The 27,104-nt window shown below is 40.0% G+C and overlaps 1 protein-coding gene across 3 annotated transcripts; it reads right to left on the bottom strand.

Annotated features, from left to right (window-relative positions):
- Positions 1 to 594: 594 nt before the first annotated feature.
- LOC131231552 (beta-glucosidase 22-like) lies at positions 595 to 26,722 on the bottom strand. 3 transcript variants are annotated; one of them, XM_058227784.1, is made up of 13 exons: positions 9,257 to 9,422; positions 9,078 to 9,141; positions 5,955 to 6,013; positions 4,705 to 4,780; positions 4,563 to 4,634; positions 4,323 to 4,410; positions 3,832 to 4,087; positions 2,427 to 2,542; positions 2,024 to 2,244; positions 1,681 to 1,709; positions 1,505 to 1,607; positions 1,095 to 1,185; positions 595 to 992 (listed from the first exon to the last, which is right to left on the bottom strand). In XM_058227784.1, the coding sequence occupies exons 1-13, from the start codon at positions 9,392 to 9,394 to the stop codon at positions 764 to 766; spliced, it is 1,542 nt and encodes a 513-aa protein (XP_058083767.1). In that variant the 5' UTR covers positions 9,395 to 9,422; the 3' UTR covers positions 595 to 763. The 3 variants fall into 3 exon arrangements, with proteins under 3 accessions (XP_058083767.1, XP_058083766.1, XP_058083765.1); XM_058227783.1 differs by lacking the exons at positions 5,955 to 6,013; positions 9,078 to 9,141; positions 9,257 to 9,422 and adding exons at positions 24,950 to 25,008; positions 26,339 to 26,402; positions 26,519 to 26,722 and having other exon boundaries at positions 614 to 992; XM_058227782.1 differs by lacking the exons at positions 595 to 992; positions 1,095 to 1,185; positions 1,505 to 1,607; ... (8 more) ...; positions 9,078 to 9,141; positions 9,257 to 9,422 and adding exons at positions 18,516 to 18,894; positions 18,998 to 19,088; positions 19,373 to 19,475; ... (8 more) ...; positions 26,339 to 26,402; positions 26,519 to 26,708.
- Between the last annotated feature and the right edge of the window lie 382 nt (positions 26,723 to 27,104).

Below are 27,104 nucleotides of genomic sequence, written 5' to 3'. Positions count from 1 at the left end.
TTTCCCACAACCACCCTAATTATTTAAAGTGCATTCGGTCCCTAAGTACATACACCATTCTCACGCACGATTCTCCTTCCATTGGAGGCCATACAACTGTGGGTATAGAGGAAGCGGAAGACCGACATGCAACCCTATACAACCATCATGATGGCCAATCAAGGTACTCATTTCAAGTCAAGTGAATCTTCCCATTGTGTCCAACATTTCTCAAAAGTAATTAAACAGTTGAGAAATTGACCGGTGGTATTTTCTATATATATATATATATATATATATAGAAAGATTGGACCATTGATCGAAAGCTGGCCTTCTTCATCTTAATTTCATGCACATATATTGGACCTCAACTCTTCAAATTAAAACACCAAAAAAGGGCATGATGCTTGAAACGCAGACACTTAGAAATTGTATTCACTCAAATTAAACCGATGAAACTAGGAACCCACTGTGGCTAGGCCACAGGCCCAAAATCAGATGGGTTGAACCCCACATGACACTTTTTTGTTGAAATAGCATAATTGGATATGTTTCATTTTTAATCATCCAAAAATCCTCCACCAATTCAATACTAACATGGGGAAATGAGCTTAATTTTTGTTTCATGATATATCTAAACTCAAAACCACGATTTTTGAGGAATCGATTTGAGTTACATGCATGCCACATATATATGCAATATCTAAGTACTCGTGTATCATCCATCACACTCTACCAGAGTATGACACCAATCCTCAAAAAAAAAAATAAAAAAAAAAAAAAACTACTGGGTAGGATGGGCCATTGCTTGCTGGGTGGCCATCTCTATCTTCATTTCCTGGCTTTTCTTGAGCAAATCCGCATACCAATGGGCTGAGAATTTGGGCTGTCTTGAACGGGTCTTATCCTTAAAATCCACATGATAAAGCCCATACCTCTGCACATATCCAGCCAAGAATTCAAAAACATCTAGGAATGACCACACAAAGTATCCTTTGGTGTTTGATCCGTTCCTGTATGGGACCCGCATTGTAATAAGTTACTGTTTTCTTGTTAACCAGGCCACACCTTGACCCTTAACGGCTAATATGATACATTAGTTAGGTGGGCCATACCTGATCGCGCTTAGCGTTGCATTAAGGTATCCACTTATATACTCCGCTCGGGCCGTGTCGTTGAGTGACTCATTTTGGGGCCCACCAAAACCTTATGATGTGCATAGGTTAGTAAGAACTTTGGAAAATCAATGGGCTAGGTGAGCCACACTGTCTCATTGGGCCCATTTACTTATGTAATGAAAAAGCATCCCACACCCAGCCATTCATCAGGCATGAAATTTAAATCAAACTGCCAGAGTGTAATATCAATAAACGTTCATGGACTGATGAATCTAAGCTTGGGACGGGCCTTTAATATCTTTAAATCTATGGCTGGGCCCATCAAGTTCATTTCTCTAAGTGGGCCCAACCCATGTGAAAAACAGTTTCCCCTGTTTGGTTTGAGCATCATAAGGAAAATAGCTTACCATTTTCTTGGACATAGATTGGTAGATTGCCGTAGTCATTTTTGTAGTATTCTAGCAAGCTTTGCAAGCCAGACGGAACGACTGGCATCTTGATTGGCAGGATCTGATTCTCAATCCCTGTTAGCGATGTCCAATGTTCAAGCCAAAACTGAAATGATTAACGGTTTAGATCTTACCTGACCACTCGGTGAATCATCTTTTGAAACTGCAATAATACAAAGCCACTGATGAGAGCTTGGAACATCAATCACTCTCTTTATTGAATTTCTCTAAATGGTAAAAGCATGCCAAATGAAGTCGCTTCACACGTGCCAACATGACACGTGTGAAAAATCCAACCCGTTTAAAAGGCGGGCCACGCAGTAAGTGCCCCTTGGCACAAAAATCCAATCACTTCCACATTCAACCTACATGTCTGGCCCACCTGATGAGAATGCTACTCTGATTTTTAGGCCTTGATACACTCACGGCATGGCCCATGATAATGAATATGAAATAGCACTTTTCTAAGTACCATACATTGGAATTTAGCAAACATATCCGCATTGAAGTCTCGCACGTTGCTTTTCGGGCCGTTAGAGTCGTCCTGTATGTAGGCCGTTGTGTAATGGTTCACACCAAGGAAGTCGATCGAGCCCTTCACCTGTTCTGATTCAGATCTGGTGAAAGATGGGATCCTTGATCCTGCATTCTTCTTCATGATCTCTGGATAGTCTCCGTACACCACCGGGTGGACAATCCTACGGTTAGATGAGCTTAGCAGACGGTCAAAGTGGGCCCACGTAAACACATTTTATATAGGCACCTATGTATATGGTAATTATGCATGTATGCATGTACACATGTACGTATGTACGTATGTTTGTATGTGCATATACGTGTGTGTGTGTGTATATGCATTGTTTAATTCCTATGTACTTACCACCCATTGGAGAAATCGAGGGCTCTTTGTGCTGCGTTAACGTCTGCTGTGGAGTTTGTAAGAGGGATAAACCAGTAACTATATACATTCAAGCCTATCAAACCCTTTTGCTTGGCCTGCATAGCAACCTGGATTAGTTACACACATCTTATCTGGGCCCTTTCATTTGTGGGCCAAACTGGCCCCACCTATGATCAACTATGAACTTTACATTTGAAGGCCTACTGTGAGGGAACCATTAATAGGTAGGGTTGAAAGTTGAGCGAGTTCAACCCGACCGACCCATAACCGACCCGACATTGGGTGGGCTTTGGCATGATGCATCGGGTTCGGTCTCAGGCTTGGGCTATGTAAACACCAACATGATAAAACTTGGGTCAGGCTCAGGTTGAGATCTTGGGTCACCTGACACAACCTGAACCCAGTTGATATAAAAGTTACTTATAAATTATAATTGAGTGCAAATCGTCTATGTTGAAGGCACATGAAATTTCAATGCTGTCAAGTTTCACTGGTCTAAGTCATTTCTGATGACTCAAGCTAATAAGATATGTTGGATTTTTCTCCCAAATAGATTGCGTGTTACACAACATGACTTTTTAAGCCGTAGTCTTCCTATATTTTAACTTATTTGTTTAGAAAAAAATACAGTTCTTTACGATAAATAACTACCTATATAATTAATAAAATCATACATACAAAAAATAAGATGTATATTGAAAACATAATAGACTAATATGGTAACAAAAATATTATCATGTATCCACCCAACCAACCCGACCGAGCCCACTTGGGTTGGCCTTGGGTTGAGAATTACCGACCCGAGGTTGGGTTGAGATAGGTTTGAGGTATAGGAACCTTCGGTTGGGCTAGGGGTGAGCACCAACCCGCCCGACTATCAGCCCTATTAATAGGACTGTCAACGGGCTTCGGCCCGGATTTTGAACTGTTCGGACCGACCTGATGTACCAGCCCTATTCAAACTTTTGCTTTTGCCTGTACCAAGCCCGGCCCATCGACTGCCGTACCAATAAATAATCAGGTGGGCCCCTAAATAATCATCATTGTTTAATCAGAGGCAAAAATTTTGAGAACATGCAAAATGGATGTTAAGTGATCTTAACTCAGCCAATTTCAATGGTTGCGATCATCCGATCAGAGTAGCATTAGAGCCATACTATAAATGGGAAAGTAGGTGACTTGGGCTTGAGCCTATTTGTTCTGAACCAGGCTCGAGCCTAAACTTGCTGGTCTTGGCTTGATTTTTAATCTTAAGCCCAGAAGCCAGGATCGTCCGAAAAGAATAAATGGACCAATCCTGGCCGTAGATTCAATAAATCTTCTATTAAGGGATAACCTGATGGTTGCTGTGGGCCAGCAACGTAGGTGTAACCAAAGAACTCACTTGGTATTTTTGTCTATACAACGTGGCAGCTGATGCATGTGCCAACAAGGCATGGTGGACCACAATGTACGGCTCCACGGAGGAGTTGCCAACTGTGCAGTTGAAGCCAAATGGGTAGGAGCATCGCTGAGGTGGAAGGAAGCCCATGTCGTAAGATACAACGGCTACGGCGTTGGGTTCATTTAGGGTGGTCCAGTGGGCCACCCTATCACCAAATTCTCTAAAGCATACATCTGCATAGGCTGTAAAATCTTCCCTGAATCAAATCAAAACCAATTAATATTATCACTGTTCTCCCAATTTCCAACCATCTGAGCCATGCATCAGGTGGGCCCCACCAAAATGTACTTTTCAATGGTCCACATTCGACATAAAATGCAGCCTGGTATGTCGTTTGTGACGGTTCATATACCTGTGGGGATTAACTGATGCAAGGATCAGATGTTGTGCACGTGTGGGCATAGAAATCAGTTAAAAACTCTTCAACTTACACTATTTTTGGGCTGAGCCATCCTCCATATTCATCTTCAAGTATTTGAGGGAGATCCAAATGGTGGATGGTAACATGTGGTTGAATTCCTGCTTCATCCAATAGGAAATAAGTGTGTGTGGGACATCCTAGCCGTACATCAGGTGGGCCTCTGATTGTATATGACCCAATACAAATATTAGGCCAATCAATTCATTAGATGGGCGACATGTGTAGTCGATGAGATTAAGAAGAAGAATACCGTGGCTGATCAGTTCGTCGATGAGATTATTGTAGTACTGGATGCCTTTCGGATTAACGGCTCCTCTCCCATCTGCATCATGCATACGTCAATTTCGATGAATGGATACCACATATTTCATTAGTTGCGATGGTATACATACGTGGGAGGAGCCTTGACCAGGAGATGGAAAATCTGTAGGCATCTAGACCCATCTTGCTCATGAGCTTCACATCTTCCTGCAAGGTTTGGAATGAGAAGAGATTAGAGTCTTCCACATGCATATGCGTGTACACATACCATGGTTAAAACCTTGATTCAATTTGTGACTAGCACAAGTTAGGATTGAATCCATCCATTGAAACAAGGGATCTCGATCAATCGAACAGCTTATTGATTAAGTGTGCCTTAGATTATATAAATTAGTCTTTGAATAGTTTTAGACATGTTCAATTGATTGAATTATCGGGTTGATTAATCAACACATTTTAGAAAATGTTTGTAAACTTTCTGAACAATTTTGAGCATATGAGTAGTTGAAGATATGGCTATCGATCAATTGATACTTAAATCACGAAGCGCATAAATTTGTATAATTGCATGAATTATTTTATATTTCAATTGTTATACTATAAATATAAGTGTAATACAAAATTATGGTATAATAAAGAAAGCTAAAATGCTATTAAGAGTGTTCAAAAGAGAGGCTAAAGTTTTCTGAAGTGTTTTACATCATTAAATATGATTTATCCCTTATAATTCATTTTTACAATGGGATTTACCATCACTTTATGGGTTTTTTTTTTGTTTTTTTCACTAGAGATCTTCTACGTAAAGACATATTTTTATATGCATGCTTTGTTGTGTTTATCTTTTGTGCATTTAATTGAAATTCGAATTTTACTTATGTGACGCCCAACAAAGGTCATTGGCAGGTGATTAATGACACCAAACCTAGGTCCACATAGGAGACGAAATCCTGTCATGTTGAGCTCTGTGGGCTTTGTGGTCCAAATAATTCATATGGTGGGCCCAATGGTTGATATACGGCCCCAATAATCATCAGATGGTCCTAATAATCCAAATTGAACCCATAAAATGTGGACTACTAGTCATAAATATACATTTTCATGGGCTGGCTAGGATCATCTGACGGGGGAAATGTTAGGATTTAAGCCATGATGGGAGACAACACGATCAATGGCATATGTTACAGAAATGTGCATCCAATCAGAACAATTACTTGTGATCTGGACCATTTATCCACTTTGCTTTGTTGACCATCCATTCGTAGGCCACCAATCCAAGAATTTGGATCATCCAATCAGTCTAAATTTCCAGCCATGTCTCAATCACAGTGCCCACCGGATGGACGGTCAGGATAAACATGTGCATGGCCCACAGTAGAAGTACCTTGTATTTGTGGTATTGGTCCGAAGTTACGTCTGCTGTGCTCTTGTCCTGCATTTTCCCTGCAAATTTTCACGTATCTTGGAATTCGTCTCCAAAAAAAAAAAAAAAAGGGAAAGGAGGAAAAATATGGGCCCATGCTTCACTGATCCAGACCATTGGTCTCTTGGACCCCACTGGATGCCCCATATTTCTCCTTATTAGAACAATCCTAACCTTTCAATTTGTGGCCTACAACGAGATCTAAACAGTTCAATTGGTATTTCCAATAAGGAGTGGGCCACAGTAAAATGGCCACAACGCTTGGGAAATCCTAGCCCTTTAATTGATAGAGTACAAATGAACGCTAAAGAAAAACAGCGACAGCTCCCATTCAGTGAGAAAAGGTGTCCGATAGACGGTTTAGATTGTTCGATTAGCGAAATCTGTTGTCAGTGACCAATTAACGGACGTATGGTCCGGATCATCATACACGTGCCACATGCATCGGAAACCGAGTAACTAATGCTCTGGCCGAAAGGTTTTACAGTACCATTTGATAAATGGGCCGTACCTGGGCTTCCCTCAGCTTAAGGCCCAATAAATTACCCAGTCCAACGCATATGACATTGGCCCATATGTTTGTGAATTTCCATACGTTCGAGCTGTGTCGAGCCACCGTGATGCTTATGTGCTATCCAAACCGTCCATCATCTGAGACACCTCATTTTCGGCCTATATCTAGAAAAGTATGCCCAATTCAAAACTCAGATGGCCCATACGGCAGGGAAGAACTAGGTGCAATGGGGAGGGGGGCGCCCACCGTAGAAACTTCTATACTGCGTGTAGGGCCCAACATGATGTGTATATTCCATCAAATCGATTCATCAGAGGAAATGCATGAGGATAAAATGTCAGACCCATCAATAATTCAAGTGGGCCACACCACGTGAATATAGAGGTTTAAGGCATGGTTTTTTTACATTCTTCCTAGTGGGTTGGCCCACCCAAGTTTTGGATAGGCCTGATTATTGTGATGTTCGGTTAAATATCGGTTTATCAGCTGTTACCCGGATTCGATTGGGAATACAGATTTCAGTGTGCCATATAGAAGCTCGAACGTACGGGAAGTCACATACGTTCGGGCGTATGTGATCATTTGATTCATTTCCGCCGACGGTTGGCCGGTTGCAGAGGACGCGGATTGTGTAGGGAGGCGTTCACCACCCTTTACCGGAAACGGATTGGCTGCTCCCCCTGCCACCAGCCCTGTGGCTAGTGTTCGGTGCTCTGTGGGCCCACCATGATGTATTTGTTTCATCCATTCCTTTCATCCATTTTTACAGATCATTTTAGGGCTTGATCCCAAACCTGAGAGGGATATAAATCTTAGTTGGACCACACCACTAGAGAACAATAATGATTGGATATCCACCATTAAAATCCTCTAAAGGCCCAATGTACTGTTTATTTGACATCCAATCTGTTGATTAGGTCATACAGACCCAGATGAAGGGAAAAAAGTAATATCAGCTTGATCCAAAACTTTTATGGCCCCCAAAAAGTTTTTAATGGTCAACGTTCATTCAACACTGTTTCCTATAATGTGGTCCATCTGAGATTGGTATTTACCTCATTTTTGTTCTTGTACCATAAAATTATCTAGAAAAATAGATGGACAGCATGGATGAATCACATACATCATGGTGAGGCGAGGAGCCAATCTGTTCCCCCCTTTACCTGGAGCAAAGACTGGCGTGTTTGGGCGGTGCGATTAGAAGGGAATAGGTGGGATGGGATTCAAAAAACATAATTATTACCCATGGCAGGAATTGTCCCTGTTGCCATGGTATAAAATTAATGCTGGATATACTAACACACATGTGATATATTTAAACCGTTCATTTGTTTTGTAACCTCATTTTATAATTATGTGCCCCAAAGAAGTTTTCAACAGTAAGTATTCATTCCTCGTTGCTTTCTATGGTGGGGTCCACTTGAGCTTTAGATTTACCTGATTTTTTGGTCCATGCTCTAAAATAATCTCGAAAAATGGGTAGACGGTGTGGATATAGCCCACACATCATGGTAGGACCTACACAACTTGCTAACATTGAATGAAATTGGCACGGGACCAATGCAATTCCATCGAATCTAATTCCAAGCTTTTCCATTCTTCCTAGACATGGAGTGGAACTGGCATAGGGCCATATGAATCCCATCCCACCTAATCCCTTCTAATCCCACTGCCCAAACAGGCCCAACCGTTTTTCCGGCTTATTTTATGTCTTTTAGGGCCTACTATGAAATATGTGTTTTATCCACACTGTCCATCCGTTTTTCCGGCTTATTTTATGTCATGACACCACAGTTGAGGCATATCCAAAACTCAAGTGGACCATACAACAGAAACAGTGGGAAGTGAACGCCTACTAATGAAAATTTCCAAGGGGCCACGGAATTTTTTGATCAATCTGATATTTTTGTTTTCAATTAATATAGGAAATTTTGACTTTATGAACAGGTTGGATGACAAATAAATATCACTGTGGACCCTAAGAAGATTTCAACGGTGGATGTCTTCATCCCCACTGTTTTATGTGGTGTGTCCCACTTAAAATTTGGATATACTTAATTTTTGGTCTCATGATCCAAATGATCTGAAAAAACGGATGGATCGGCGTGGATAAAAGATATAAATCAAAGTGGGCCCCACAGAATTTTCACTACACGGTAAAGGGCGGTGAGCGCCTCACTACACAATCCGAGTTTAGCTCTTCACCGAGGAGAGATGTTAGAAATGTTACAGTAGAACCGTAACAACAGGAATATGGTAGAGCAATCTCTCCGTAGAAGACGTGGCAGAATGATGTGACAATCGGGTCCGTGCATCTATCCGGGAACCTCATGGATGGTCAAAATTTCACAAAAATCGGAGGATCGTAGCCTTCAATTGTTTAATTCTACATCACTTAACGTTGACCATTAGAAATATTTCATCCCCACCGTCTCTTTGCAAGCCACTGACGGATAGGATCGTAAGATTTATGTCTCTCTTGAACCATTTTCCATCCATAGGGAAGCCCACATGGACAGCTTCGATCGACACATCAACGAACCATGTGTACTGTAGGGATTCAGACATACCTGCATGAGTGAAAGTGTCCCAAACACTCGGAGGCCTTCCATCCTCAGCTACCGCACCTTCAACCTACATCAAACGCTCCAACACAAGGGTAATTTGGTCATTAAAAAATAAATTATTATGACCCAATTGCCCCTGCATCGGTAGAAAAAACAATTTCCATAGAGAAAGAGATAAAGACCTGAAAAGCTGAGGTTCCAGCACCCAAAACAAAGCCCGGTGGGAAATCATCTCTGCTGAGTTTAGGGGTATTTTGGGAATAACCAACTACTGATAAGGTTAGAAGAAGAAGAAGAAATAGAGAAGATAGACCCAACATCTGTGTATAGCTTCTGGTATAGGGTCTCCTTCTCAGTTACCACCTTGTTCATGCCTCAACATCTCTTTCATGAGAGGGTCTCATGTCCAACGGGTTGGACTATAAGTTATCGTCCACCCAGCCAATAATTTCTAACCTTTCATGTGTGTATGACATCCATACCGTCGAATACGTTAGCCTTATCATGAGGATCACCTTGTAAAATAAAAGAAAATTTTAGTCATGAGCGCAACACGTTTTTTTTTTTTTAAATTATTAATGGGTAGAAAATGTTTTATTAAGTGTGGTCCACCTAAAAAGTAGATGGGGATGATTTTTGCTTTAGGTGATCTTCATGGTGGGTCCAATCTGTTGGAAGGGTTGGATTTCACATGCATTTAATAGGTTGGATGTCATCTGCTGGTTGAACTGTACTTTGTGGTCCAACCAGTTGGACTTGAGACCTAATCCTCTTTTATATTCTTGAAAGGGGAGTCATTTGCTACTCTGGCTGCCTATGACAGTTGATAAGCAAGCACCTAGAAAGGTATAGGTTGGATATACTAACTAAAATTGAAAATACCAAATTGCCAAACCCAAGTCCCTGTGTAATGATACAAAAATCAATTGTTTGAACAATCCTAATAAGAGATTGGTGGACGCTAAGGCCATTGTATATTTCTATTTGTAACCGTCCAGTAAAAGTTCACCAATCTAATATGTGTAATTTTTTTTTTCTTTTGAGAGATAATAATTCATTTTATTAAAAAAGAAAAATAGAACGTATATATATATTAAAAAATAACAAAGAAAAATCAAAGCCGTCAAGATTGTTGTATGACGTCTTTAAGCTATATATATATATAAGGGTTTTGAACGGTCAACCAGGCTAATCAATTGATCGAGTGAGTTCTGGATCATATAGATTGGTCTTTAGACAGTTTTAAACATGATCGATCGATTAGTTAATTAATTGAGAAAATTTTAAAAATACTTGCAAACTCTCTCAACCATTTTGTGCATATACGAGTGATGGAATGTGGCTATCGATTGACTGATGCTTAAATCAATAACGTGTGTAATTTTATATAATTGTGCAAATTGTGTCCTATTTTGTGTATAGCACTATAAATATGGGTACAATATAGGATTAGAGTATGATTAAAAGAGTTTTAACCTTTCTAAAAGGGTTTTAAAGGGAGGCTAGGGTTTTCTGAAGGATTTCACATCTGTAAGTCGATTTGTCGTATAATTCATTTATCAGTGGATTTCGTTGTCATTTTTTACCGTGGTTTTTTCCCAAAAGAGTTTTTTATGTAAAATCCATATGTTCTTGTGCATGGTTCGTTATATTTATCTTTCGTGTGTTTGATTTGAATTTGGAATTTGCTTCTAAGGTCCCCTAACAAGTCATATCAGAGCTATACATTAGGGCTTCAAGTTTGGATATATAAAAAATGTCAATAAAGGGATAGAACATTAAGTATAAAACTGAAAAGTTCACCGGTAAAAATAACTTTGAACTATGAAAAGTAAAAATGAAAGGCCGATCTAATTCAACAAAGATTACATTAGGCAATTCTTGGTATAGCGAAGAATCCTAAAACTATGACTAATGGAGAGTGAGAATAGCTAGATGAGAGAGCAAAAACCCCATTTCAATTATGCATGTCTGACGATGTAGTTTATAATGTCTCTGATAAAAAAAAACCACCACAAGACTTTGAAAGAAGTTAAAAAGATTTGTACATGACAAAATCTCTATCGAATCATCTGTATTTGAAGAAGTAGTTCCATAACTTAAAGATGGCAAATAGGTCCGATATTAATGAACACATCAGCGCATTTAATTAGTTACTCTACAAATTGATGAGTGCGGAAGTGACGATCAACATAAAAGATCAATTCTTAATTCTGTTGAATTCCTTTCCAGAGTTTTATAAGAGTCTCGTGGACACTTTGTACCATGGTAGCTAGGGAAACCATTGATGTCGAAACTATCATCTCAGTCCTTCATTCGAAGCAGTTGAGAAAGAATGACAATGACGGTGGTTTCTCTATGGATGCATTGGTAGCTAGAGAAAGAAATTCTAAGTGAGAGAAGTGAAACTCGCGATCTCAGTCCAACTCTAAGAGCAAAAGAAAGATGACATATTGAAATTGTAAGAGACATAGGCGTAAAAAGAAGGATTGTTGGAATCCTAAGTGGGGCCCACCATTATTAATTACCCATCATGTGGAGCCCTCCTTGATGTGGGTTGCCTATCATGTGGGCCCCACTTTCGATGTGGGTTTCCGATCGTGAGGGCTCACAATGGATGTGGGCCTTTCATCATTAACAACAGACCTTTAATGTGGATCATCTATCATGTGGGGCCTACCTCAATATGGCCATCATCATGTAGGGCCCACTAGATCATCCATCCATTCATTGGATGATTTTCCAATCTCATGAATTTAGAAGGGTTTCATAGTCATAAAGAACATACTCTCTTAAATAATTTTTTAAAGTTGTTTTCCAATTAAGATGAAGAAAATAAGTTTCTTTTAAAAGTTGAAAAGTAATTTTTTTTTTAAAAAAAACCTTATAAAAATAAGTTATTTTTCTAAAAACTTACTTATTTAAGTTTAATAATCAACCGACTTATTTTTTAAAAAAAAGTAATTTATTGACTTACATAAGTTAAAAAACCTAGTTATCTGGTAGTATCCAAACGGGCCCTTAAAAACTGTACACATAGCATACGTCGAGCCACCGCATATATGCCAAAACTGCAACATCAAGTTCATTTAAAATTTCTACCTCTCATTCTTGGACACTTATGTGCTGAAATAAGGTCCTGGGATATTTTAATTTCAACCACCAATCAGATATTTGTATAATCAAACAAGAATAAGTTGTCCTTTTTATACATTTAAAAATGGACCTATAATTTGGGCAATTTAATTCTAATTACTTGTATGTTTCACATACTATCGATCTTTCATGCCCACGTATCACCATCCCAATCTTCCAGAGTATCAAAGTTTTCTTTTCTGATCCTTTCTTTCTAATTAGGAAATTGAAGCATGCATTACATGCAGGAGTACTTAAAAAATAAGTAGAGCCAACTTGATGGGTGATTTTTGGCCTAAAAATCAGGCCATGTTTCATCACAGATGGGTCAGCAAGGAGTGAAATGGCCAATGTTTTTTAGGTTTCCAACTAGAAGAAAAGTTCAAATCTAGGCCGCATATTCCAAATTGACACGTTTGACTGCATAAAAAAAGAAGAAGAAGAAGAAAAGAATAGAATAACCTCATTTTGTGTTTTTGATAGTTGTAAGCATAGAGAGAGACAGAAATATTGATCCGGACATGGAACCAAGGAGAACGTGGGTGGGGTGGGCTGGTCAAAGTGGGTCCATTTTGGGTTGGATTTTCACTGGGGATAAAGGCCTTTGGGCTGGGCCTGAGCTTGACTGATGGGTCCCAATAACAAATACTCTTGGATGCTTGGTCATCAGGTCTAAGCCCATCCCAGGCCTTAGGATGGTCCTTATCTTCCTTTCTGGGCTCCAACGAGTCATATGCATGGTTTCAAGACTTCCCAGCCAGTTGCGACTCGTGCGAGTTGACTCGGACTCAGTGGGACTTGATCTGATTTGACAACATGAGTCACCCCTGACTCACCACCGAGTCAGACGAGTCGTGACTCAACTCAGGGCGGAACCAATGGATCCGAGTGACTCAGTCCTTTAAACCATGCTTAGTCCTGTTTTCATTGCCGATCCTCACAGCTATACGTGCTTTCGCAAAGATTCTCCCAATGGGGAGTTGTTTGATACTCTAGCACAATGACACTTAATACACGTGCACTCAGACCTCGTAAACTCGCATACATTGACTCAAATTAAATGGTAGTCCAAATTGGGACCCGCTGTAGATAGTATAAAATAATTAACTTCTCTGATGAATTTAGACCAATGACTATTTTGCATCAACGGTCCACATGACCCCAAACTAAAGTCAGTATATTGATAAGGTGGGCCACTATTTATGGAATCACTTAATAGCTTAAAAAGATTTGGCCGAAAGTTTTCTGAACCTCCACCTATATATTTCTAACATTATGGCCACTTGGCCAGTGTAATAATCTGATTTTTGGACAATGATATCTTTAGAGTTGGCCCCACCTGATGGACGGCTTTGATATTACATGTGTACCACCGGAGCCGAGAAGGGGTTGTGCGCCCTCGGCTCCTTTGGTTCGGGGTGGACATTTTAAAAAGGTGAGATAAAAGGAAGAGTAGCTAGCTAGCGCGCTACTCTGGCTTGCTTCGCTTTTCAAGCCCGCAAAGGTTCGGTAAAGTCTCTTGTTCCGCTCTCCCCAACTGGTAGTCGTTCGTCCATCTCATTATATGGACTGACTCAACATCTGCTGGGTCTACTAGTTCTGGCAAGTGTCGTTGTATGCTTTGGATGCACATATGGGCTTCATTAACCATATATTTATATGCATTATATCAGAGATCCCAACCATTCATTAGGTAGGGTACGCAATGGGCATGACCTAGATGGAAGAAAGGGTCCGTTTATAAGGTGTATCACACTTGTACGAGAAAAATAGACTATTTTAAGAGAATTCAAATGGTCCACAATCCAACATGGATATATGGCTCGCTTGATGAATGTCTTGTTGCATAAAAACACTGCACATATGATTGATGCCAGCAAAGCAAAATAAAAAAAAAAAAAAGTAAAATAGAAAGTGAAAGGGCCAAATAAAAATAAAAGACAAGTGACACAAAGATTTACACAATACACATGATATATGTTTACATGGGGTAAGAATAAAAAACTTTTTTATTCATTAAAACAAATAAATAAATAAATAATTATAAATATAAAGCTTACCTCTTACTCACTCTTTCTTTGTACAAGAACTCTTTGTGCACATGCCTATGTGAGAAGGGAAAGATGTGATTCATCTTCTAATATGAAATGTCTCAGACGTGTGTAGAGGAATGCCTTAACACACTATCTCAAGTTAGCCATCCCGTTACATCTTCAAGCCAAAAAATCAGGGGTTTCTACGTCACGGGTGGTCCAACAAGTAGTGAAATGGGCCGATGTTTTAGGATGAAAGTCTAGGTATCGTTTCTGACCTGATGGAAAGTTCAAATATAGTCCACAAGTTCCAAATTAACATATGTGCCTACAGAAAAAGTACAAAACAATCATATGGTGTGTCACATGTAGCTACGTATATAAGAGGTATTTTGGTTGTGGAAATTAGCAAGGGTATTCCGGTCACGCAAAGTCATCAATGAGGAGATTACTATTTTGACTTTAAATGGTAAGCATGGAAAGATAATAGACATGGATATGGAATTGGAATCGTGGTTGTCTAAGTGCGCCTATTTTAAGTTGGATTTGCATTGTAAAAGGCCTAGTTCATTTATTCCTAGTTAGATATGAATGAATAAGTTTTTTTTTTTTGAGAATGATTCTAATTCCTCTTGACCGTTGCAAATTTGTTTGTTGAAATCAGAATATTATTGGCTATTTCCATCAACCATCCATGAAGTGTCTTCAAATTGGCTAATTAAGTATTCAAATCAACAAATTTTGTTTTTTTTTTTTTTAATTTTTTGCTTTAGTCTATTTAAAATGTTGGCCAATCCAAAAGTTTAATTTGAGTTATGATGCAGGGAAGGACATGATGAGGTCGATTACCATCTTTCTTGATCAATAAACATCTTGAATCTAAAATACACTCTTCAATCCACAAGACACTTTTGAATCTACTAGAGAAAATTTTTGAACCCATGAGAGGCAATAAAAGTTTCTAAAATAATTTAATTGATTGATAGATTGATTTCAAAATAACGAGTTTATCATACTTAGATTATTCTAAACAAACCCTAAAACGTAATTAAAAAAAATCTTAATCAAATAAGGAAATAAATTCTAAAAATGCACAAATTGATTTCTGCTGTCTGTAAACTTATCATTGACCAGTTGAGTCGATCGATCGAACATGCTAAAAAATGTCCAGAAACAAAAACAAAAAATTCTGTGAATTTCAACTTGTCTACCCAATTGGTCGACCTGTTGACTGGATCTGTTAACCTGTCGAAACTAGTAGAAATTGTCCAACAACCAATTTGAAATTTCTGATGGAATTTTGACTTGTTGATCAGGTTTAACGATCAGTCAAATTATGCCTGAATTTTATTGATTTCTCCTTAGCTTCTTCCATTCAATGTTTGTTAGGAACATGCTTGATCCATATCCTACATTAAGTTATTTGTATGTTTCTTGTGTAATTAGTTAATTTCCATGTATCAGGCATCACATTCTCTAGAGAGTCAATATTTTTCTCTTCTATGATTAGCCATCTTTTATAATATTCCTTTTAGAAAAATGATCATCAATGTCTTTTTATTTCCTGATTAGTTATCTTTAATAAATATTACTTTCAAAGAAATGATCCAATGCCCTCAACACTATAGATTAGAGTGCTCTTACTTGACATGGGACACCTTGCTGGTCAATTGACCAATCCGAACCGTTTATTATTGTAGAAAAACATGTGTGCACAAGTGATGTTGGAATATATGCTCTTTTAATCCAATAAGTTGTGTAATTTTTTTTTTAATCATTAATACATTATTTTTGTGCACACATGAAACAGATATGATTGTGTAAATTTTATTAGGACACTTATTTAAAATTTATATATCTTTTATGAATAAAGTACGACAAGTTTGATGTGAAAATTTTATAAAAACTTATGTGATATCTAATCCATGGGGGACCATGCATGTTGTGACTATTGGTTGTATGGTGAGTTTATACAATGTGACATTGTCCCCCAAGTATGAACATATATATGCATGTATATTCATCGACTGGCTTTGGAAAGCCAAATTAGATTTTACTATTTTGTATTAGCTTGTACTTCTTATGTTTGTCATTCTTATCTATGGACTTGAGATGACCAAGGGTCCTAATGACGACTTGGTTACTTTAATTCATATGTGAATATTTTAGGTGAACCATGATGGGTTAAGTGGTTAATTAGGTTCTCTATGGAGATTAAGATTCGTAATAAAAAATCTATGGCCATCCAGGCTTAGCCTTATATAAGGAGTCAAAATGATTGACAAGATCATCATCCAAACTTGATTTTTGTAATTATATTGATTAAATAATTGATTTTAAACTAATCAGATGTCTTATTTTGTGAAAACAAACTATTTTCATTTATTTTTTGCTTGATTAATCATGGACGTTGGATATGATGGGCCCTAAAATAGTGCGCCTTAAAAAGACATGTACATGTATAATAGCATGAGATTGGGCAATTGCGCACATCCATGTGTGGTATACAAAAGAAAATGTACAAATTTTGATGAGTTAATTTGGTCAAAGATCTTATGCAGGTAGCAAGTATATTATAGGTGTTGTTTTACTATTGAAGTAACTAACTATGATTGCCAAAAAAATAAAAAAAATAAAATCCCTTTATAAAAAGAAATCTAGGTGACAATAGACTATAAATGTATAAATATTAGAGAGTAGCCCAAAAAGATTTGCAGAGTTCATGCCCCAAGAAAGCTTCATTGGCATACATTAAATTTAGACTCTAAAAGAACACATGGCACCAACATTGAGAATTAGTAAAAGCCATATGTTGACCATCTTTCTCTACCCCATACCCCAGTGAGGATACATGTTTAAGTTTGGGCCAATTAATGAATGACTAGAAGTATAATAGGTTCTATTTTGCTGTGCTTTCATTATACCGTAACCTTTTCAATTAATGCAAGCAAAGCAAAATCAAAAGGAGAGGATACTAAGAGATAGGAAACCTAAAAAATTATTGACAATTTATGCATGTCCATGCAATCCATGCGGAGCTTTTATTTTTACTAAAACAAAATAAATGAATACATATACATAACAACTTTTTTGAGAACTCATCTTACGTGATGTGACTCCAAAATTTGAACGGTCCACGTGAAGTAGCACATCATGAAACCCCCCAGGCCCAATTTTTTACTTTGCTTCAAAAATTTGGTGGGCCATGAAAAATGGAAATAGTTTCCTCCCTTGATTTGCAATTCTCTTTGCTATGGCCCACCAAAATTTTAGATAGGGTGAAATTTTGTCCCTTGGGGTTTCATATGGATTATGCATCACATGGACAGGTCGGATTAGACATCCATGACATGTGTGCAAAGGTGTGCATGTGTGTAGGTGCATAGGTGAGCATGACTCTCTCTCTCTCTCTCTCTCTCTCTCTCTCTCTCTCTCTCTCTATATATATATATATATATATATATATAAGATTTACCTCTCCCACTCTTTTACTGTGGATGAGGTTTGTCATATAACAAGAATTCTCCCTTAATGTACATTTATTTTCACATTTATAAATAACATACAACCCAAGATAGGCCTCGTCCCACACCTATGTGACTATCTTTGAGAGAGACAGAGAGAGAGAGAGAGCGCTATTTCCAATTAAGAAATGCTACATGTGTTTCACTTGTGCATAGGTCAGATCCTATGGTTCCCAGACCGGTCTAAACCATTTCATGTCACGCCAGGTCTAGATCTTTGCACGCGTGTAGAATGCGCTCGTGCGCCGAGACCAGTCTAAGCTGTTTCGGGTCTTACCGGGTCTCGCCGGGTCAGGTCATATGCTTCCCAGACCGGGTGTAAACTGTTCTGGGATGGTTTCTCTTTCATCTTCATCATCTCGTTATTTTCATCCAGATTGATTTGGCGGCATTTCGGTATGTATACACGTTAGCTGCCATTTGGCGAACCACGTAAATCTTGAGCTCCCCTTAGTGTCTGATTATTTCTCAAGATTGAAAGCTTGCCTTCCATATGTTCATTCCATGCACATGTATTGGAATTCAAATCCTCAAGATATAAAAATGCTTAAAATGCAGACACTTAAATTAAACCAACAAAACTAGGGATTGTGGCTACCTCACATACCCAAAATCAGACAGTTTGAACAGTCCGAACATCTTATTCCTGAACAATTTTTTAGTTGGATAGGACCATTGGGATTTTATTTATTTTTTCTGTCTTTTTTAGTTGTCCAAGAAACGTCCACCAATTCCATAGTAAGTTTAACTAAAAAAGAAAAATAAAGTTCATGATACATGTAAACTGGAAACCATAATTTTTTGACTAAGTTGTATGCCACATACCCAATGTCTAAGTACTCGTGTATCATCCATCACATTCTGCCAGATTATCAAAACAATCTTTGAAAAAACAAAAACTACTGAGTAGGATGGGCCATTGTTTGCTGGGTGGCCATCTCTATCTTCATTTCCTTTCTTTTCTTGAGCAAATCCGTATACCAATGGGCTGACAATTTGGGCCGTCTTGTTCGGGCCTTATCTTCAAAATCCACATGATAAAACCCATACCTCTGCGAATATCCAGCCAAGAATTCAAAAACATCTAAGAATGACCACACAATGTATCCTTTGGTGTTTGATCCGTTCCTGTATGGGACCCACATTGTCATTAAGATAACATTTCCTTATTAATCAGGCCATGCCCTGACCCTCAACAGCTAATCTGATACATTAGTTAGGTGGGCCATACCTGATCGCGCTTAGCGTTGCATTAAGATATCCACTTATGTACTCCACCCTGGCTGTGTCGTTGAGTGACTCATTTTGTGGCCCACCAAAACCTTATGATGTGCATATGTAGGTTAGTAGGAACTTTGGAAATTCAATGGGCTGGGTGGGCCACACTATGTCATTGGGCCCATAAATGTGATGGAAAAGCAGCCCACACCCAGAGTGTAATATTAATAAACCTTCATGGACTAATGAATCTAAGCTCTAGATGGGCCTTTAATATCTTTGAATCTACAACTGGGCCCATCAAGTTCATTTCTCTAAGTGGGCCCAACCCATGTGAAAAAAACAGTTTCCTCTGTTTGGTTTGAGCATCATAAGGAAAATAGCTTACCATTTTCTTGGACGTAGATTGGTATATTGCCATACTCATTTTTGTAGTATTCTAGCAGGCTTTGCAAGCCAGAAGGAACAGCGGGTAGGCCAATCGGCACGATCTGATTACCAATCCCTGTTAGCGATGTCCAGTGATCAAGTCAAAACTGAAATGATTAACGGTTTAGATCTTACCTGACCGCTTGGTGAATCATCTTTTGAAACTGCAATACAATATCAGCCATTGATCATTAATAAATCCCTTTGTTGAATTCCTCTAAATAGGAAGAGCATGCCAAATGAAGGCGCCTAACACGTGCCAACATGACACGTGTGCACAATCCAGACCGTTCATCAAGTGGGCCACGTGGTGAATGCCTCTTCCCACAAAAAAAAATAATAATAATAATAAAAATCCCATCATTCATCAGTGGGCCATGATAATAAAGAAGATGCTGACTTTGAAAATGTACAACCTGTTTGCACCCTATCTGACATCGCCAGATCAGACGGCTAGAAATCCGCAACCGAATTTGAGCCAAACAACCAACATTCCAGATTCAACCTACATATCTGGCCCACCTGATGAGCATGGGAAACATTCACAGCGTGGCCCACGATAACTAATGTAAAATAGAACTCTTTTAAGAACCATACGTCGAAATTTAGCGAATATATCCCCATTGTAGTCTCGCACGTTGCTTTTCGGGCCATCAGAGTCGTCCTGTGTGTAGGCCGTTATGTAATGGTTCACACCAAGGAAGTCGATCGAGCCCTTCACCCGTTCTGATTCAGATCTGGTGAAAGATGGGATCCTTGATCCTGCATTCTTCTTCATGATCTCTGGATAGTCTCCGAACACCACCGGGTTGATGATCCTACGGTTAGATGAGCTTATCATAGAGCAAAAGTGGGCCGGTGTGCATGCACGTACACTCATTTTATGTAGGCATCTATGTATATTTGTAATTATGCATGTGCACATGTATTTATGTACGTATCTATACATTGTTTAGTTGTATATATGTACTTACCAGCCATTAAAGAAATCGAGTGCTCTTTGGGTTGCTTTAACGTCTGCCGTGGAGTTTGTAAAAGGGATGCACCAGAAGCTGTATACATTCAAGCCTATCAAACCCTTTTGCTTGGCCTGCATGGTAAAAAAATTTTTAAAAAAACCTGGATTAATCTCTCCCTGTTTTTTGGTGGATCTGAGTAGGATACTAACTCGTCCGAGTCAACTCAGACTGGTCAAGTTTGATCCGGCTTCAGACTATGTATCAGTATTGAGAATTAGAGTTGGGCATCAAGTCGAGTGAGACCGGGTTAGGTCTGACCCAACTCGATCCAGTTTTGAAATAGACCCGGCTCGAACTTGACCCAACTCGGTACCAATTCCAACAAGCCTAACATGATCCAAGTTCGAGTCTAGCCCTGACTAATCCAAACCGAGTCCGACCCGATCACAAGTACTGAGACGAGTTAAGTTGGCACTGAGTTGGGACGGGTGCAGCGGATACCCATGGGTTAAAATCACAACTCAAAACATAGATTCACTTTTTCCTTCTTTTTTTTTTTTGTATATATATTCCTTTTTTTTACACACGCACACACACCCCCATGCACTCACACCGTAATGGAATTTCACCACCTATGGATACTTGAACCCTTGACTGGGTGTTGAAACTCATGAGAGTCTACCACCAAAGTGTCCGAATTGCAACCTCTCCATTACAACCTCTCCATCAACTCAAAAGCTAGTTATATATGTGTGTGTGTGTGTACGAGTTGAGTTTCGAATCAAGTCGAGTGAGTAAAGTTATTGGGTGACTTCAACTCGACTCGGTATCATATCGGATTGGATGAAGTCAACTCGATTTGGATTGACTCACCCACCCAGTTTAGATCAAGTCAGATCTGAACGAGTCGGACGAGTCAAGTTTGCCGAGTTAAGCCATCCTATGCCCAGCTCTAATGGGAATAGAGGGTGACTCGGCTGAGTCACCCCATAACTCAACCAAGTCGCAACTCAACCCAAGACCAAGTGATTCTTAGTAGCTGAGTCAGAACCCATTTAGGGCACCTTATGCCGTCTGAGGTGCATGGCTGGCCTGCCACGTCAGAGTCTTCACTGATTTATAATCTGACGGCCATGAGACAAGACCCGGTCATGCATGCCCTATCTGGTCCCTTTCCTTTGTGGGCCAAACTGAGGTGCTGTTAATAATCATGATTGGATAATCACAGCCATAATATTTAAGAACATGCAAAATGGATGGTAAGTGATCTTAACTTAACCAATTTGAATGGTTGTGATCGTCCGATCAGAGTGGCATTGGAGTCAAAGTGGTCAAGTAGGTGACTTGTGGGGCCTATTTGTTCTGGCCTGTCAATGGTCTGAACCGGGCTTGAGCGGCTCCTGGGCCTGGGCTTATCATGCTTTTGAATCTTAGGCCCACATGCTACATGCCAGTATAGGTAAAAACGAATAAATGGACAGCCTGATGGTTGCTGTGGGCCCAAAAGTATCAAAATATAGCATTTTGAAGCCCATAGAACCTTAGGTGTGGCCAAATGAACTCACCTGGTATTTTTCTCTGTACAATGCGGCAGCTGATGAATGTGCCAGCAAGGCATGGTGAACCGCGATGTACGGCTCCACGGTGGAGTTGCCAGCTGTGCAGTTGAAGCCAAATGAATAGGAGCATCGCTGAGGTGGAAAGAACCCACTGTCGTAAGATGCAATGGCTGCGACATTGGGTTCATTTAGGGTGGTCCAGTGGGCCACCCTATCACCAAATTCTCTAAAGCACACATCTGCATAAGCTGTAAAATCCTCCCTGACCAAATCAAACCCCATTAATACTATCATAGTAAAGAAATACACACGTATTTTGCTTGAAAAAACTCTCACACGCTTATGGTGAAAATTCTATGATATTTACCGCTAGAGCTGGGCATCAAGTCGAGTTGGACCGAGTTACGGCCGACTTGACTTGATCCGGTTTTGAATTAGGCCTGACCCGAACTCAATCCAACTCGATACTGAGTCCAGCATGCTTGACTTAATCCGAGTCTGGCCTGGCCTGGACTGATCCGGACCAAGTCTAATCTGATCAAAAGTACCGAGTCGAGTCGAGTTGGCATCGAGTTGGATTGAGAGATGAGGGAGGGAGAGACCGAGAGAGTGGAGAGGATAGAGAGGAGGACGAGGAGGAGGAGGGTGATGGTGGTTGGTGGTTGCCGGGTTTGGAAGATGAGGGAGGGAGAGAGAGAGAGGGGTCGGGCTTGGAAGATGAGGAGGATTAGGGAGGGAGAGAGAGATTTTGGGATCAAGTCGAGGTACGGTGCGGCGGGTAGGGTTAGAGAGTCGGGTCTAACCGGATTGAGTTTTGGGTCGAGTTACTAGGTAACTCGAATTCGACTCGGTTTGAGTTCGGATTGGGTGAAGCTTACTCGGTTCGAACCGACTCACCCATTCAGTTCGGATCAAGTCGGACGAGTCAAGTTAGCCGGATCAAGTCATCCTATCTCACCTCTATTTATAGCCCTAGCCTCACTTAGGACTGTGGTCTTTACAGTGGGGCCCACCTTGATGTATTTATTCTTTATCCATGCTGTCTATCCATTTTTTTCATATCATTTTATGGCGTGAGCCTAAAAATATAAAAGACCCGAGTCTCAAGTAGACCATACTATAAGAAACAATAGTGGTTAAAGTCCTACCATTAAGAACTTCCTAGGGCCTACCTTAATGTTTATTTTCCATCCAAGCAATTAATAAGATCATATAATCCAGGATGAAGGTGAAAAATAAATATTAGCTTTAACCAGAACTTGTGGCCCATTAATGGTCAATCACCATTGTTTACTATTGTGTGGTCGAAATGAGAATTGGATCCGCTTTTTTTTTGGGCTTGTGGCTTAAAATGAATTAGCAAAAAGATGGAAGGCATAGATATAGAATACATACATCAAGGTGCACCCTACAGTAACGGCTGCATCATCTTGGGTTGGGCCCGGCCTCACCTAATCTGGTTAAAATATTTATAAGATTACAATACTAGGTGTACAAATTTTCTTAGTACAACAAAAATAAATCACAATGAGCTAATCCAGTAAAGAAGAAATTTATATATAAGTTTTAATTTTGGATATGCAAGTTTTTTTTTTTTTTTTTAAATACACTGTTCTTCCAAGTGCTAACCTGGAACAGTTCCCCGAAGGCATGAACCAAGCATCGAGTGGGCCCCACAAAAAAAGTACTTGCCAACGGTCCACATATGTCGTATGTGTCGGTTGATCTACCTGTGGAGCTTGAGTGATGCAAGGATCAGATGTTGTGCACGTGTGGGGTTAGTGGTTAGTAGAAGAGTCCAACTTACACTATCTTAGGGCTTAACCATCCACTATATTCATCTTCAAGTATTTGAGGGAGATCCAAATGATAGAGGGTAACATGTGGTTGAATTCCTGCTTCATCCAAAAGGAAATTAGAGAGATGAAGAAAATGAAGGAGTCCTAATTCAATATTCTCACCGAGTGTATGGGACATCCCAGCCGTACATCAGGTGGGCCCCTCATTTTATATCGCCCAATACAAATATCAGGCCAATCAACTAATTAGATGAAAAGAAGAATACCGTGGCTAATCAGCTCGTTGATGAGATTATTGTAGTATTGGACGCCTTTCGGATTAACGGCTCCTCTTCCATCTGCATCATGCAGACGTCAATCACATAGGACACAAAATTTCTATGAATGGATGGTAGATATTTCATTAAAATAAAAATAAAAATGGGCCATCGTATACATACGTGGGAGGATTCTTGACCAGGAGATGCTAAATCTGTAAGCATCAAGGCCCATCTTACTCATGAGCTTCACATCTTCCTACAAGGCTTGCAATGAAGAGATTAGATTCTTCCTCATACATATCATGGTTGAAAGACTCGGCAACTCGACTCAACTCATTCAGCCCTGAATCCAAGTTGTGACTCGCACGAGTCAGGGCTGCATCTGTGCGACTTGCTCGAGTCCAGGCTCACCCTGCGGGTGACTCATGATATCAAACTGAATCAGAATCCAGTGTTGACCAGGTACGAGTCGACTCATATGAGTCACATCAGACTCGTCCGAGTCTCAAAACCATTGACATCTTCACAATAGAAGATGGAATGACCATCGTATGGGTGCCGGAAATCCAACCCGTTCATCAGTTGTGCCCCAGGCACCATTTTAAGACCCAAAAACCAAAAATCAGTCAGGTGGGCCACACCATCAACCACAGTAGGATTCTATTTGGGGCCCACCATGTTATTTATATGTCATCCAACCCCTTCATTATATGCACCCCATGTGGATTAAAGGACATCCCAAAAATTAGGCCATTCCAAAACTCAGGTGAGCAACACCACTCGATTTAGTGGTTGAATGATTTTACACCGTTCAGGATGGTGTAGCCCGCCTAATTTTTGGATCTGACCTTTTTTTTTGAGGTTCTACATTTTCTAGAGAGGGCTCCACCTCAATCACAGTGCCCACCGGATGGACGGTCTTGATAAACATGTCCATGGCCCACCATGGATGGATGTACCTTATATTTGTGGTATTGGTCCGAAGTTACGTCTGCATTGCTCTTGTCCATCATTTTCCCTGCAAATTTTCACACATCTTGGATTTCGTTTCAAAAAAACAAAAAAAAAGGAAGAATTTGAAAATATGTGAATCATGGTTCGCTGATCCAGACCATTGGTCTGTTGGACCCCACTGGATGGGGCATGCCCCATAATTCTCCCTGTTAGAACAATTAATTCTAACCTACCTTTCAATTTGTGACCTGTAATGAGATCTAAACCGTTCAATTGGTATTTTCAATAGAGAGTGGGCCACAGCAAAATGGTTACAAAGCTTGGGCAATCCTAGCCCTTTAATTGATACCGTACGAAGGAGCACTAAAAAACAAACAGCAACAGCTCCCATTCAGTGAGGAAAGTCCCGTCTGTTAAACCGTGTAGATAGTCCGATCAACGAATTCTATCGTCAGTGACCATTTAACAGTGGACATCACGGACGAATGGTCCAGATCATCATACACGTACCGCATCCATGTCTGACCAAAAGGTTTTACAGTACCATTTTATAAATGGGCGGGTCCTGGGCCCAATAAATAGCCCAGTCTAACGCAGTGGAGCCGGACTCACCGAAGCCCGACGTAGGCCCCAGCCGATCCAAACCGTCCATCAGCTTAGACTCCCAAATTCCGCCTCAGATTTCAAAACCATGCCTAATCCAAAACTCAGGTGGGCCATACCAAAGTGAACAAATGGGAGCAATACGGAGGGGTGGCCCACCGTAGAAACTTCTGGTATGTGTGTGGCCCACCATGCTGCGTATATGCCATCCAATCTATCTAGGAACCACATCAGGATGAAAAATTAGGCCCCTCCATACTCAAGTGGGCCACACCATGTGAATATAGAGGTTTTGGGCGTGAATTCTTCACGTTGTTCCCACTGGTTTGGCCCACCTGAGTTTTGTATAGGCCTGATTATTGGGATTTAGGGTTAGAATTTAGTTTATCACCTGATACATGGTTTGGATTGGACACACAGATCACGGTGGGCCTTCAAGAAGTTCGAACGTGTATGTGATCATTTCGAATGTGTTTAGAAGCCATGACTAACGAGAGAATATGGTAGAGCCGTCTATCTATAGAACACGTGACAGGGCGATGTGTCAATCAGGTCCGTTCATCTAGAGGGCCTACTCGTGGATGGTCAAATTTTCATAAAAAACAGATAATCGCAGCCATCGAGCTTTTTCACTTTCATCACTTAACGTTGGTGAAAGTTAAGTGATCTGACGGATAGGATCGTAAGATCTATGTGTCTCTTAAACTATTTTCTATCCATAGGGAGGCCCACATGGACGGTTTCGATTGACACATCATCCTGCCACGTGTACTGTAGGGACTCACACAGACCTGCTTGAGTATAAGCGTCCCAAACGCTCGGACTCCTTCCATCCTCAGCTACTGCACCTTCAACCTACATCAAACGCTCCGACACAAGGGCAATTTGGTCACTTTAAAAAATACTATGACCGAGCTACCCCTGTAGTGGTAGAAAGAACATTTCCACATGGGAGAGAGATAGAGAGAGACCTGAAAAGCTGAGGTTCCAGCACCCAAAATAAAGCCTGGTGGGAAATCATCTCTGCTAAGTTTAGGGGTATGTTGGGAAAAACCAACTACTGATAAAGTTAGAAGAAGAAGAAGAAATAGAGAAGATACACCCAACATCTGTGTATAGTCTCTGTTGCAAAGTCACTTCCTCTTACCTACTCCATGCTGAAGACGCCTCTTTTATAATCTTGATAGGGGAGTTAGTTGCTACTCTGGCTCCGTATGACGCTTGATACACAGGCACCTAGAAATGGTATGCGTGGGATATACTAACTAAAATTAAACATACCAAATTGCGAAACCCAAGTCTCTATGTTATAATCCAAAAAATCAGATTGTTTGAACAATCCTAACCTCTGATTAGTGGGCACTTGCTTGTTGGAATAAGACCATTGGATATTTTCATTTGTAACCGTCCCATAAATGTCCACCAATCTGATCGTCAGATAATCTAATATGTGTAATTTTTGGTTCATGATACATCTAAACTGTTATACATTTTTTTGGACGGTTTAATTTGAATTATTTGCATTGCACATATTCAATTAATAATTTCTAATTACCT

Source organism: Magnolia sinica, chromosome 17, assembly GCF_029962835.1.
Source record: "Magnolia sinica isolate HGM2019 chromosome 17, MsV1, whole genome shotgun sequence".
Lineage (NCBI taxonomy): Eukaryota > Viridiplantae > Streptophyta > Magnoliopsida > Magnoliales > Magnoliaceae > Magnolia > Magnolia sinica.
Note: the sequence above shows the minus strand (reverse complement) of the source record. Positions and strands in the feature narration are given on the sequence as shown.

Coding starts and splice junctions, on each gene's coding strand:
- LOC131231552 (XM_058227783.1), bottom strand. CDS start 26,656: ATGTTGGGTGTATCTTCTCTATTTCTTCTTCTTCTTCTAACTTTATCA. Junction 4,635..4,704: donor CTGGTCAAGGCTCCTCCCAC/GTATGTATACCA, acceptor TGCATGATGCAG/ATGGGAGAGGAGCCGTTAAT. Junction 993..1,094: donor GCAACGCTAAGCGCGATCAG/GTATGGCCCACC, acceptor GGTCCCATACAG/GAACGGATCAAACACCAAAG.